Source organism: Spizellomyces punctatus, assembly GCF_000182565.1.
Source record: "Spizellomyces punctatus DAOM BR117 chromosome Unknown supercont1.6, whole genome shotgun sequence".
Classification (NCBI taxonomy): domain Eukaryota; kingdom Fungi; phylum Chytridiomycota; class Chytridiomycetes; order Spizellomycetales; family Spizellomycetaceae; genus Spizellomyces; species Spizellomyces punctatus.
Genome location: NW_015971542.1, coordinates 671,824 through 683,597, shown reverse-complemented (window position 1 = coordinate 683,597; position 11,774 = coordinate 671,824). Strand labels below are relative to the sequence as shown.

The 11,774-nt window shown below is 48.4% G+C and overlaps 5 protein-coding genes across 5 annotated transcripts in view; 2 read left to right on the top strand and 3 right to left on the bottom strand.

Annotated features, from left to right (window-relative positions):
* Nucleotides 1–875, bottom strand: part of SPPG_03962 (uncharacterized protein) — a gene marked incomplete at its 3' end in the record, with an annotated part of 2,032 nt that extends 1,157 nt beyond the window's left edge. The window contains exons 1-3 of the mRNA XM_016752209.1: nucleotides 706–875; nucleotides 591–648; nucleotides 24–521 (exon numbers count right to left, since the gene is read on the bottom strand). Of these exons, the coding sequence (XP_016608897.1) occupies nucleotides 24–521; nucleotides 591–648; nucleotides 706–746 (597 nt within the window). The 5' untranslated portion in view covers nucleotides 747–875. The remainder of the gene's footprint in view (nucleotides 1–23; nucleotides 522–590; nucleotides 649–705) is intronic.
* A 271-nt stretch (nucleotides 876–1,146) lies between these two features.
* Nucleotides 1,147–2,167, bottom strand: SPPG_03961 (ubiquitin-60S ribosomal protein L40). Its single transcript, XM_016752208.1, has 4 exons — nucleotides 2,115–2,167; nucleotides 1,712–1,822; nucleotides 1,543–1,629; nucleotides 1,147–1,476 (listed from the first exon to the last, which is right to left on the bottom strand). Exons 2-4 carry the CDS (start codon nucleotides 1,812–1,814, stop codon nucleotides 1,280–1,282), a joined length of 387 nt encoding a protein of 128 aa, XP_016608896.1. The 5' UTR covers nucleotides 1,815–1,822; nucleotides 2,115–2,167; the 3' UTR covers nucleotides 1,147–1,279.
* A 530-nt stretch (nucleotides 2,168–2,697) lies between these two features.
* SPPG_03960 (uncharacterized protein) lies at nucleotides 2,698–5,757 on the top strand. Its single transcript, XM_016752207.1, has 8 exons — nucleotides 2,698–2,881; nucleotides 2,946–3,051; nucleotides 3,140–4,187; nucleotides 4,245–4,602; nucleotides 4,664–4,693; nucleotides 4,753–4,807; nucleotides 4,876–5,070; nucleotides 5,130–5,757. Exons 1-8 carry the CDS (start codon nucleotides 2,738–2,740, stop codon nucleotides 5,690–5,692), a joined length of 2,499 nt encoding a protein of 832 aa, XP_016608895.1. The 5' UTR covers nucleotides 2,698–2,737; the 3' UTR covers nucleotides 5,693–5,757.
* Nucleotides 5,693–8,970, bottom strand: SPPG_03959 (mRNA-binding ribosome synthesis protein NOC2). Its single transcript, XM_016752206.1, has 5 exons — nucleotides 7,574–8,970; nucleotides 6,521–7,508; nucleotides 6,377–6,445; nucleotides 6,221–6,295; nucleotides 5,693–6,146 (listed from the first exon to the last, which is right to left on the bottom strand). Exons 1-5 carry the CDS (start codon nucleotides 8,464–8,466, stop codon nucleotides 5,838–5,840), a joined length of 2,334 nt encoding a protein of 777 aa, XP_016608894.1. The 5' UTR covers nucleotides 8,467–8,970; the 3' UTR covers nucleotides 5,693–5,837.
* Nucleotides 8,620–11,149, top strand: SPPG_03958 (uncharacterized protein). Its single transcript, XM_016752205.1, has 5 exons — nucleotides 8,620–8,959; nucleotides 9,018–9,477; nucleotides 9,586–10,224; nucleotides 10,288–10,409; nucleotides 10,479–11,149. The coding sequence occupies exons 2-5, from the start codon at nucleotides 9,394–9,396 to the stop codon at nucleotides 10,966–10,968; spliced, it is 1,335 nt and encodes a 444-aa protein (XP_016608893.1). The 5' UTR covers nucleotides 8,620–8,959; nucleotides 9,018–9,393; the 3' UTR covers nucleotides 10,969–11,149.
* The last annotated feature ends 625 nt before the right edge of the window (nucleotides 11,150–11,774 follow it).

The following is an 11,774-nucleotide window of genomic DNA, read 5'->3' as shown; positions in this document are numbered from 1 at the left end:
TTCCCAGCGCCCTGTCCACCTACAACGCAATGCAACCCACCTTGCTCTTTGGGAGAAAGCTGTTCCACTGCGCAATCCGCCAAGCCCGCCATTTCGTCGGTTCTCCGCCTCTTATCAGATCCTTCCGTCATTGCAACCGCTTTGCGCTTCTTGTCCAACAGCGGCAAGCCCCATCCACACTTTTTACACTTTTTGTCAATATGCTGTTCACACATGCGGTGCCATATTATATCATCGTCGGCCACCTTCTTCCACGCTTTGCTGACTTGTGCTGCATGACACAAGGACTTTGCATCAAGGTATTGCAGGATCCTGATTGCGATTTCAGTAGGAGCGGTGGTTACAAAGTCGATCCTGACCAAGGGAGCAAGGGCGCTGGACATATACGAGAGCTGCGGAAGACAGCAGTGGTCAAGGATACCGTCGAGAATCAGCGGTCGAAGAGAGTTTTGGGTGGCGGCAAAGAGCGACCATAACTGCGACACAGTATTTCTGTCCTTTTGTGGTAGAGCTGCAAGACGCTGCAAGTGCCAGCACGGGGAAAGTTAGCGAGTGGCAACGCACAGGCAAGTACGTCTCCGGCATGGTACCCTATTCATCTCCTCACGCTTTCGCACATCGTTTGCCCGTTGAAATCCGGGTCGGTGTCTGTAAGGTTTACCAGTGAGCATGTCATAAAACAAGGTTGCCGAATAGTCAACTAACCTGTAGCAGTAGTGATTGTTTTGTTGTTTGATGGGAAACATGGCGATGATGGCAGGTAAGAGTTGGCGGGTAAGGTAACAAAGGATGAAACGAATGTTTTCCTTCTTATGTTGCTGTCATCGTCCGTGGGTTTCTTGCCCAACGCACAAAATATCCACGCCAGGTTTTGTTTGCGCGGAAGTTCACCACAAACTCGCGACATTTGCAAACTCAACTGTGCCTTTGATGCGCAGCTCATAAAGTAACTACGCCACAAACTTTATGCCATATATAGACAAATGTTGGCACTCGTGATCTACGGCCACAGCTGACTATTGCGCTCTTGTTGTGGATGCACTGCGCACGATAACTGCTCGCCTCATGGCAGCTCAATAACCGCCGCATGGTCATCAACGCTATCGCCTACGGTAGAACACAAACCGGCACACCCGGTACACAAAGGATGGCATACTCGAACATGTTATGGATATGAAAAAATGTGTACATCAGAAGGGACTATACGGTCCTTTATTTTCCCCATTTGACGCCCGAGCCACCATCATACTAAACACCCCAATAGCGAAATCATTCACGCTTATTTGAGCTTCTTCTTAGGGCGGAGCTGGTTGGTGTGTCCGCACTTCTTCTTCCGGCAGTTGGTGGCACGAGGAGGGAGACGGGCGTAGCACTTGCGGCAGACCATCTTCTCACAGTTGTACTTGGAGGCGAGAGCCTTGAGAGATGGTTCGATGATACCACCACGGAGACGAAGGACAAGGTGAAGGGTAGACTCTGTTCACAGGACAAGCGTCAAGGGACCATATCTCCAACAAAAAGAATATGCAACTTTCACCATACCCTTCTGGATGTTGTAGTCAGAGAGAGTGCGGTCGTCCTCTAGCTGCTTTCCGGCAAAGATCAAACGCTGCTGGTCCGGGGGAATACCTACATGTCAACATGTAAGTTCATTAGCTCACATTGCCCTTCCCACCGCGGCGCCAGAAGAGAATGCTCGCAATAAACGCACCCTCCTTGTCCTGGATCTTGGCCTTGACATTTTGGATAGAGTCCGAAGACTCGACCTCGAGAGTGATGGTCTTGCCCGTGAGGGTCTTCACGAAGATCTGCATTGTGGCAGCTATCGGCAAGAACACGTTGGTCAATATCCAGTCCACAAAATGTTGCTTCCCCTCTCCCTCAGCGAGTAAGTCCAATCGCATTCCACTGTGTCTGTCCCTCTATAAATGATCGTTCCCTATTCAATTTGAAATGCTCCACATGTCCAATTTCCCTTCCACCCTCCCCCCACCCCCTCCCTCCTCTCAGCACCAGCCAACATCGTCCACAACAGGTCTTCATTCTCCACATCCAAAGCGACCTGGAAACAGATGGATGGATGGATGGATGCGCTCTCGTACGTTGACACTCACCTAGATCTCACGAATATAGACGGCTGGAAGAAGGCAAGAATTGGAAACGTCCTCGTCTCGTTCACCCGAGTTGTCTGCATAAAGCTTAGTATCTCACGTGATATTGCTCCATCTGCTGATCACGTAATCATGGTTCCCAGCATTTAAACATGCGCTGCCAGGGGAGGGCGTAGAAGATAATGCAATGCCGCTCTTGTCATTGTTCATCGTCCAGTATAAGGTTGAAAGAGGTACTCGTACCGCTTAAAAAAGCAAGCATTACGGCTGCTATCCTTTTACCTTTAGAGTGTGAACAAGTGTTGATGTAGTTAGATCGGTAGATATCTTTAAAGAAGGGTCAGATAAAGCCAGACTGGGCTTCGATGCTGGATAGGTATAATTCTTTACTGTGACATCCAATGCCTCAGACAAGCAAAATCACAACAAGATCTGTAAGAAATATAACTTTACAAAGTCCCCAAATCTAGGACAGAATAGCATGTGATAAGCTAATTTAACCCGTTAAAGCAACTGAATGTGACTGCGCGCTGAGCAGTTCGTGATGAGGTCACCGCCGATTTCAATGACTCGACGATTTCAACTCTGGGCTTTTCGTCCATCTTCCACTTGTTGGTCTTGCACAAATGCATCGATTGTTGCCGATATTACGGTGTAGGCGACGTCCAGCGTATTATCATCCAGGATTGTTCTCTACCCGGCTCGGACGGCTCTCCAACCCTTCCTTTGACCTTCGTCCCTTTCACACCAATCGTTCTGTGTCGAATGAGGTAAGTCAGGCTGAGTTTCGCTTGATAGTGGAACTTGTTGTAATGACAATGTATCTGCTCGCAGTTGCCTGCTGCCACTCCGCCAATAGAACCAACAACCTCGTTTCCCGATGCGTCCCGCCCAGCTCCAATTAAAAGGACCATTTGGTTCGACAACATCTTTCCAATCAGTATGTATGATGTCCCGCGCCCCGCACCGAAAACAACTTCCAGTACTTTACCTTTCGTTAACCATATTAATACAAAACTTTGCTGCAGGATACTGGAAGTACGATCCTCGTTGGATATGGGTTCGGAAATACGCCTATGATGCCGCAAAGGCAGCAAACGCTCGTCTGATTCCAACTACTTTCCCACACGAATTTCGATATCTCGGCGCGACACCAAATTGGAAAGAAGGCGGCTTATTTGTACATTTTAGCTACGAAGGAGGGTCTGTCGATGAGGTAGTGGAGTCAATCAAGGCGCATATCGAAAAGCGTGGCCTGCGGTCATGGATGAACTTGCAAATGGTGCGAGTGTTTCCTGTAAAGGGTAGTCCATGGGTCGATGATATGATTGGAAGGTTGCCATCGGAAGTTGTCAAAGTAGAATTCAATGGGCCTGATGTGTCTATAGAAGGTCTTTATAAGGAGTTTCGGCCGTACGGAAAAATCGTTGACATCACCCTGCAGCCTCCAAACGTAAAGGATTTACCACGTTACGCACTCGTAGAGTACATGAGAGTTCGCTCGGCTACAAGTGCAAGGAATTGCCTCAATGGCGAGAAAATCGAGAATGCCACCATTCGAATCAGTTATGAAAGGCGCCGCCGGACTTGGGAGAGTACATGGAATTGGATTGCATCCCATCCACGGATTACGGTACCAGTGCTTCTTGGTCTCCTCGCGGGTCTTACCTATGTTGTCTTCGACCCGGTTCGTGTGTTTTTCATCACAAATCAGTTGACCGGGCGCTTCAGCCTAGAAAAATACACTGGGGCCGCTGAGCAGTTATGGACAACAACCGCATCGACGCTTGGCTCCATTTGGGGTCATAAACAGCGTGAGGTCGTACCGCCGGCGGAAGCTTGGACAGAGCGACAAGCCGACTTGGCAAGACTGCAGCACCATTTACGGCAAACGCCAGACACAGTCGTCCTCGTGACAGGACCAAAAGGATCCGGAAAGAGCCAGCTTGTCCGCAAAGCACTCGAGCACTCAAAGTACAAGCTCGTGATTCATGTCGAGGATTTAGCGGGTCAGCCTCCACATATCATGCTCAACCGACTTGCAGCTCAAATAAATTTCAAGCCAATGTTTAACTGGTAGGTCACCGTGGATGCGAATGTTCTCGATCGATTAATTTCAACATTCTGCGTTAGGTTGGTGCAAATGTCCAGTATGATCGACACTATGATCACCGCCACAACCGGTGCAAAAGCTGGACTATCGACTACTAACGAGGGTCAAGTTCGGAAAATGCTAGAGTTGCTGTCAGCTTCCGTAACACGCATTACAATGAAGCAAAAGCAAGCGCGGGATAAAATTCTTGCCGAACAGCGCCTGCATCAACGTATGGAAGAGCATGGAGGTGGCATCATGCCAGCCAAGGCTGCGGCGGAACAGAAGGAAGTTATCGCGGCTCCCGTTCCAGATGTTGAGTACCCAGTCATTGTGATTGACGGCTTTTTGGGCAATGAAACGGCCAAGAATAGCATGATATATGACCTTCTTGTTGAGGTAAGCTGTTCGGGAACACCTTTAACAGGCCGATATCGGCGTCTAACATATTCGGAGATAGTGGGCAGCAGTTGCAGCAGAATATCATCTGGTAGGTGGTTCTATTACCTGTCCGCGTATGTATTGCAATGTGCTAAAGCAACTTGATAGGCGCACGTCATTTTAATTTCCGACAACCCGACCGCAGTCAAGACGATCAGCAAAGGTAGTTTCTCCATGACCATGTCTTTTCAACTATTTGTCTCCCCGCGGTCTCATGGAGTTTGTACACAGCTATGCCGAACAAGACGATTGAAATGGTGTCTCTCTCCGATGCTAGCCCGGACAGTGCGCTGTCGGTCGTCCGGCGTAGGCTAGGTGAAGCTGTAAATGATGAGGAGCTTAAGCAATGCGTGGAAGGTCTCGGTGGGCGATTAACTGATCTGGAGTTATTGATCCAAAAGATTCGTGCTGGCATGTCGCCAAATGGTGAGTGTGGCTACTCACTTTCTAATCACGCCTACATACATCTCACACCATGTAATTAGATGCGTATCTGGAGATTGTCCTTCGAGCTGTCAGCGAGATCCGAAAACTTGGGCTCGGCGAAGACGTTGGAGATCAAAAAAGCCTCCAATGGACGCCAGTGCAATTCTGGAAGATCGTGCAACTCCTCAGTAAACATGATGAAGTCCTTTACGACCAACTGCGTTTCCACCCTTTGTTCAAAGGAGACGAAAGTCCTCTTCAAGCGATGGAGCGGGCCGGTCTCATCATGTTGAGCTACGACAATGGAAGGCCATATTCACTTCGTGCAAGTCGCCCTGTTTATCGGAGAGCGTTTTCCCAAATGCTAACTGATGAGGGACTTTCGGCCATCATGGGAATCATGACCACGAAGCAATTGATCGCCGACGAAGAGGAGAACATTCGCAAATGTACGGCAGAGATGAATAATCTGAACCCGCTGGCCGGTAATGGGACAGTGAAGAGGGAGGTGAATGACAGGTTGGATTATCTTACAAAGGCGCTGGGGGGCAGCGTTCAAAAGGTTAAGGCGCTCTCTGACGAACAAGCCAAATACAAAAACGTTGTTAAACTAGTAGAGTAGTGTAATTGTTGTATGGTAGTGACCAATGTTAATAATTATACATTTTGGATAAAACCTATCGCCTATGCTGTTGGATTTGAACTGCGCTTGTGGTGGTTATATGAGCTATGGTACAAACTATCTACTCATCCTCGTCCATCTCCTCCTAACCCTCTTCCTCGCTCTCATCCTCTTCCTCCATCTCATACTCCTCCGCCTCTTCATCATCTCCATCACTTAATACAAAGTCCTCCACCATATCATCCTCTGGGTCTTCCTCACCAGCGTGACGTCCGTTTGGCTTGCCTTTCGCGTTGCGCTTCTGTGCCGCTTTCACTTTGCCATCCTCCTTAGCCGCTGCTGCAGCCGCCTCCGCGTGCAACCTGGCCACCTCTTTTTCCTTTAACGCTTGCCGAGCCGCATTATGTTTGTACAGTGGAGACAAGTTGGGATCAATATCCGAGAGGAATGCGGCCTGCGAGAGGAGAAAGGAGCATAAAATGTTATCGCTCGAGACACCGCCTGGTTGCGACCCTCCGAAACACATACTGCTTTAGCTTCGTCCTTTGGACTGAACTCCACTTGTGATCTTCGATCTTGAATGAATTTACTGTTTTGCTCGAGCTACGTGAACAATATCAAACGGTTATTTCATTCGTTAGCGGGAATCTTAGCGACCCAAGATGTATTGGGGAGAATGCATACCTTTTCAACCAGTTGCTGAAGCTGCTTATTGATTTGTAGGTTCTTGGATTTCTTGACGTACCGCTTCAACTGCAGAGCAAAGTCATAGTCTTGTCAGATACCACGTGACTACTCTCTCCAGACATTGCATGAACCGGTTCATACCTGAAGAATAGCAGGCACAGCCAACTCTGGGAATGATACCGATAGTGCAAACGCCCCATAGAAATCGAACAAGAGGTTCACAATCTCCTCGACAAGCCCGGTTTGATATGGTCGTGTTCCCAAGTAGGAATTTGGTGCTTTGATAGCAAGCGTAAAGTCCAATGGCTTTTGAGTCGAGGGTTTTGCCCTACTTTTCAGCTCCGTGCTCTCAAATATCTCAAACAGATGGGAAGCGACAGGAATGAAAGTGCCCGTTGTGCGCATGATTTCAATCAATGCCCGCACGCAATGGAAACGCAAAGGGAAGAATTTAGAGGATGGCTTCAATCTGATGACACCGATCGAAACTTGAACGAGAGGATAAATCAACGGTCGGAGGGCGTTGCCGCCTACGGATTCCAAGGGATTCGTTTTGTCGCAATAGGTGCAGAGCAACCTCGACCATAGTCGCAGACTGTGGACGTATTGCCAGTTGTATACGGCTTTGAAGGATTCTTTGGTTTTGGTTGTGATAGCTGTTCGAAGATGCATTGCCAACTGTCTAATGCTTACGAAAGCATGTTGGTATGTGGTAGCAATGTGCACACCGCATAGTTCCACAATACAGTTGATCATGAAGTTGATGCTTGCCCATGTGTGGATGCTCGTGTTACGGGACTGGTCGGTATACGCGCGATACGTGCCTTTAAGGCACATGTCGAGATATGGGGTAGGTGCTGCGATGGCGATGCGACGAATGCAAAGGAATGAAACAATGCGAATCTCCTCGTCTGAGGAAGTCCAAAACTTCAAAAGTTGCCTAACATAATCTTTTCCAAGCTTTGGAAAGCATGCAAAGTACGGCGCTGAACCATCAGATTCCCGGAGAACAAACTTTATGACGGTGGTGTCCGTCATGGATTTCAAAATTCGAAGGAGATTCGTTAGAAAGGATTTAACCAAGGGTTGTATCTTCTTCCACTTGGAGCTGTTTGATGGTAGTCCCTTCCTGAAAGACAAAATATGTGTAAGATTGAGATACATGAATGTGTCATTATCGGGTGTGAAACCAACCGTTGCTTCTCGCCATCGGCGCTGCCGAATGCATGATGGTTGAACACGGATGGTGCATGCTTTATGCATAGTAGGAGGATGTTGTTGAACACTGCACCATTTTCCACTTTGTAGGAAAAGGTCTGCTCTTCGTCAGGATCGCCAGTGGCAGCTGCAGCACGAAAAGCTAGCAGAGCTTTTCGTACAGCCCGCAAGCTATATTTGTTGACCATAGACGCTCTCCATGAGGCGATCATTTCCTTTGTGACCACGGTAACCCCGTCATCATCTTCTACGTCGAGTTCATCACCGACATCCATTCCCTCCGTATCTGCGACGTCTCCCTCACCCTCTTCATCACTGCCCACTTCCTCTTCCTCATTCACAAAATCTAACAGTTCTTGGTCATTCTCTTGTAAGAATTTGAAGAATTCTGGATCCTTCTCCTTCAGCTCTTCTAGCTCTCGCTTGTGGGACGTGATTTCCTCCCTCAACTTCTTCTTCAGACCGCTCTTTTTTGAGCTCTTCCCATCTCCTCTTGATTCCTCATCGTCATCATCATCATCGTCATCAACATCCATCCCCTCACTTTCGACACCAGCGTCTGACTCTTCTTCCTCGTCGTCTAGCTCCTCCAAATCATCTAGATCATCAACCATGTCCGAGTCCGACTCAGCACCGCTCTCTGCCTCAGAGTCTGAACTCAACAATCCCCCATCCATGAAACCACCAGTGTCCGAGTCACTCGACAACTCCTCTGGGGAAACCTCTGCTTCTTCTGGCACATCTTGGGTTGGTGCGTCGTCCTTTTTCTTTCGGTACTTGTTCGCCTGCTGTGCCTTCTTTCTCCTGGCCAAGGTATCCTTTAGATGGTTCTTTACAAACTTTTTGGTACTCTTCTTGGCCTTGCCCATTGTTAAATGCTCGAATATAGGAAATTATAAAGTCAGCGAGCTGGTTTCGTCAAAAAAAGTGAGAGGTTTGCTAAGCAATCGAGATTAGCCACGTGACCTGCTTAGTACAATGCTTAGTCGACTCCAATGTCGTTTCGGACGCCAAGTTTGAAGCGTCGGACGTTCGTGGGGGGTGTTCAACGCACGAGGTGAGGAAACGTTTTGGGCGACGAGACGGCAGGACGGCTTGGGTTTGGGCTTACATCCGTACAGGCCTACTCCATTAAAGATCTGTGCAATGGTGTACTTGTCGGTTTGTGTGTCGAGACGCAACAGCATTGATTATCGTTGCACTCTCCTCAGGTGAAGGCGGTCGACCCCCACACCCGGCTTTCCCGGGGCCTCGAGTCGTTCTGCCACATCTGCAGGGAACCAACCAGAAATGCCTCCCAAATTTCGCCTTTCATTATAAAAAGAACACGAAAAAGCGACGACGATGAACAAAACGTTCGCCGTGAGTTTGAAATCTCTCGCTGCTTTGACGCGTCTTTGTAACGCTAAAAGGGCTGAAGTGTTCAATGGGGAATCCGTCCAGCAAAAACAGAAAAAGTGCCCGACTTGGCCAAAGTAAGGTTTCAGCTGCTCGCCATGAAATCTTGTCGCTCGATCGCTAGCTATTATGAAGGGCGGGTAATCCAATTCCGAGGCAATAAACAAACGTTCGAAATTTGCGCTGGAGCACAAACTCTTGTTGTTTTTCCTGGGTGGCATATTTCAGCCCAAAAGGTTTTTGTCGCTGAGTTTCGGACGTCCACTTTTCTGACAAGAAAGTCATTTTGGCTTCGCCATAGCGTACATAAATACAATGGCCGGACACTTGGTCCCCCCTGTTAAGGTAGTTTTGTGTGGTCACATCAGGTTGACCACAATTATAAGGGCTTTCGCACCATGTTGCTTCAACGACTACTTTTGAGTTTGTGCGGATTTGTCGTCCTATCCGTCCAAGCTCTGCCTGCTCCACAAGAACCAACTGTAAGAATGGTTTTCCAATCCCCTCCTCCTTTACACCCTGTCTATACATGATCTAATGGCGCATCGTCCACTCCATGTCCCATTGTACACTTTTTTTTGTGAATCCAGGTTACAGATAATGCCGGACCACCTGTTCATACTGGCGGTCTCAATCAGGTCCAAACGGGTCAACCGAATATTCCTTCCGAGAAACTAGTCAACAATCCTCTTTCCCCCGCTCGTGTTGGCCCCAACAGGGGGGCGAACAAGGACCAGATCAGGGAAGCTGCCAAGAAAGCTGCCTCGGGTATTGGCATAGCAATCCCACCGGGTCAGGGTTTTGGAGGTTCGACCAACAGACCTCACAATCGCCGGCAAAGCGTCCCCCTAGCGTACATCGACCAAGCATGTGGACCCGACGTGAACCATCGTGCTGCTCCGGGTCTTTGTTGCAGTCAATGGGGCTGGGCAGGAGTGACATCCGAGCACTGTGGCCAAGGTTGCCAATCCGCGTGGGGTCGTTGCGATGACGGAAAGCTTCCCAAAGTGTATACTCAGTGTGCAAAGAGTGGCGTTATCGCATTGACATTTGATGATGGACCATCTGTGCTCACCTCGGGGTTACTTGACTACTTGAACTCCAAGAATGTCAAAGTCACTTTCTTCCTCAATGGTCTCAATTGGAAGAATATAGACACAAAGAACCCTCTGCCGGGCATATTTGCTCTGAAGGATGTTGTCAAAAAGGCATTTGATACTGGACATCAGGTTTGCCCTTCCCAACTTTGACATTGTCTGATCGCTTGCCCTAAACGAGATACGATTTTCTAGATTTGCAGTCACACCTTTTCGCACATTGACCTTCTCTCGAGCATCTCTGACCAGTACAACATTACTTACGAAATGACAAAAATGAATCATGCATTTAGGGAAACTCTCGGAACTATCCCAACGTACGTCTTGGTCTAGCATGGAGATAAAGGCACTATTTGAAAATGGCGACTAAATATTCAAATTTCCAGGTGCATGCGGCCACCGTATGGCGATTATGATGAGACGTCACTAAAGATTCTGCGGGGACTTGGTTATTCTACCGATACCACGCTGAAAACCACCGGAGCCATCGTATCCTGGAATCTTGATCCAGTCGACTGGAACCCTTTTGTTCACGGTGCTACAATAGCAGCTCAGGTCGCCGATATGCAAAAGGAATTCCAAACGCAGACGGCTGGTTCGACCGCGGCTACTTCTCGTTTTATCACCTTGAATCATGACGTATGGAACACTACAGCCGACTTCCGTCCCAAGGGCCAGGGCCAGCTTGCTAGTCAGGTTCCCCCTGTCAAACCTCTCGCCCAGCAAGCCATCGAGTACTTTTTATCAAAGAACTATAAATTCGCCCGCGTTGATGAGTGTCTCGGTTTTGCAAAGAATAGCATGTACAGACAGCCGACTCCAAACGACGAGGTTTGCGGACCATGGAATAGCGATGGCAGTGCATGTTACTCTTAATCGGACAATTTCTTTGCGCTAGGATATAGACATGTCTAAAACCATAGAATTGGATTTAGCATCAATGTGCTTTTGTTAACATGCTGGCGTAAACGTACCTGTTTGCATGGCCAACAAGACCAACGTCTTTTGATTGTGCAACAAGTTAACCTGTCATTGTCATTCCAATCCAATTCAGTCCTCATGAGTTCCCGGAAATGCTACGACAGGTGCATTAACTGTAACAAAAAGACTGAACCAGTCAGGCAAAACTGGGTTATTGCTGAGAGCCTAGCAATCGCACTTCTCGTCCGAGCTATGTTTGCTTCGATCCTTGCTTGATATTTGTTTTCATGTCTAAACCACAAGGATACTTTGAATGTACTCTAGAAAATATCAGTCTCTCATTTTCATCCTTTTCACCCTTTATCACAGGCCCTTCCTCCGAAGAGGATGCCATCATCTCCCGAAGGCTCCGGCGAGTCGTTGCTCCTACCATTTCTGGCGCGCGCACACGATCAGTCCCAGGCGCCCACCTCAAAAAGGTATCACGTTGCATTACTACAACGGCCTTTAAAGTTATCCGGTTAAGACTTTTCGACTGAGTTGAGTTTAACGCCAACGTCCCAAGGTGAGAGTACTGAAGAGCGAGTGGGGGGGATGCGAGAGAGGGTGCCTTTTTATAACCCAGGGGGACTGCGCTTTTTTTTGCATTTCGAAATTCTCAGCGGAAGATTCCGTATCCTGCGTACGTCATTCTTCTGAGCACGCCATGAACGCCCAATCATCGTCGTCGTTTCCACCTCCTGGCAGACCTCCTGGCGTGC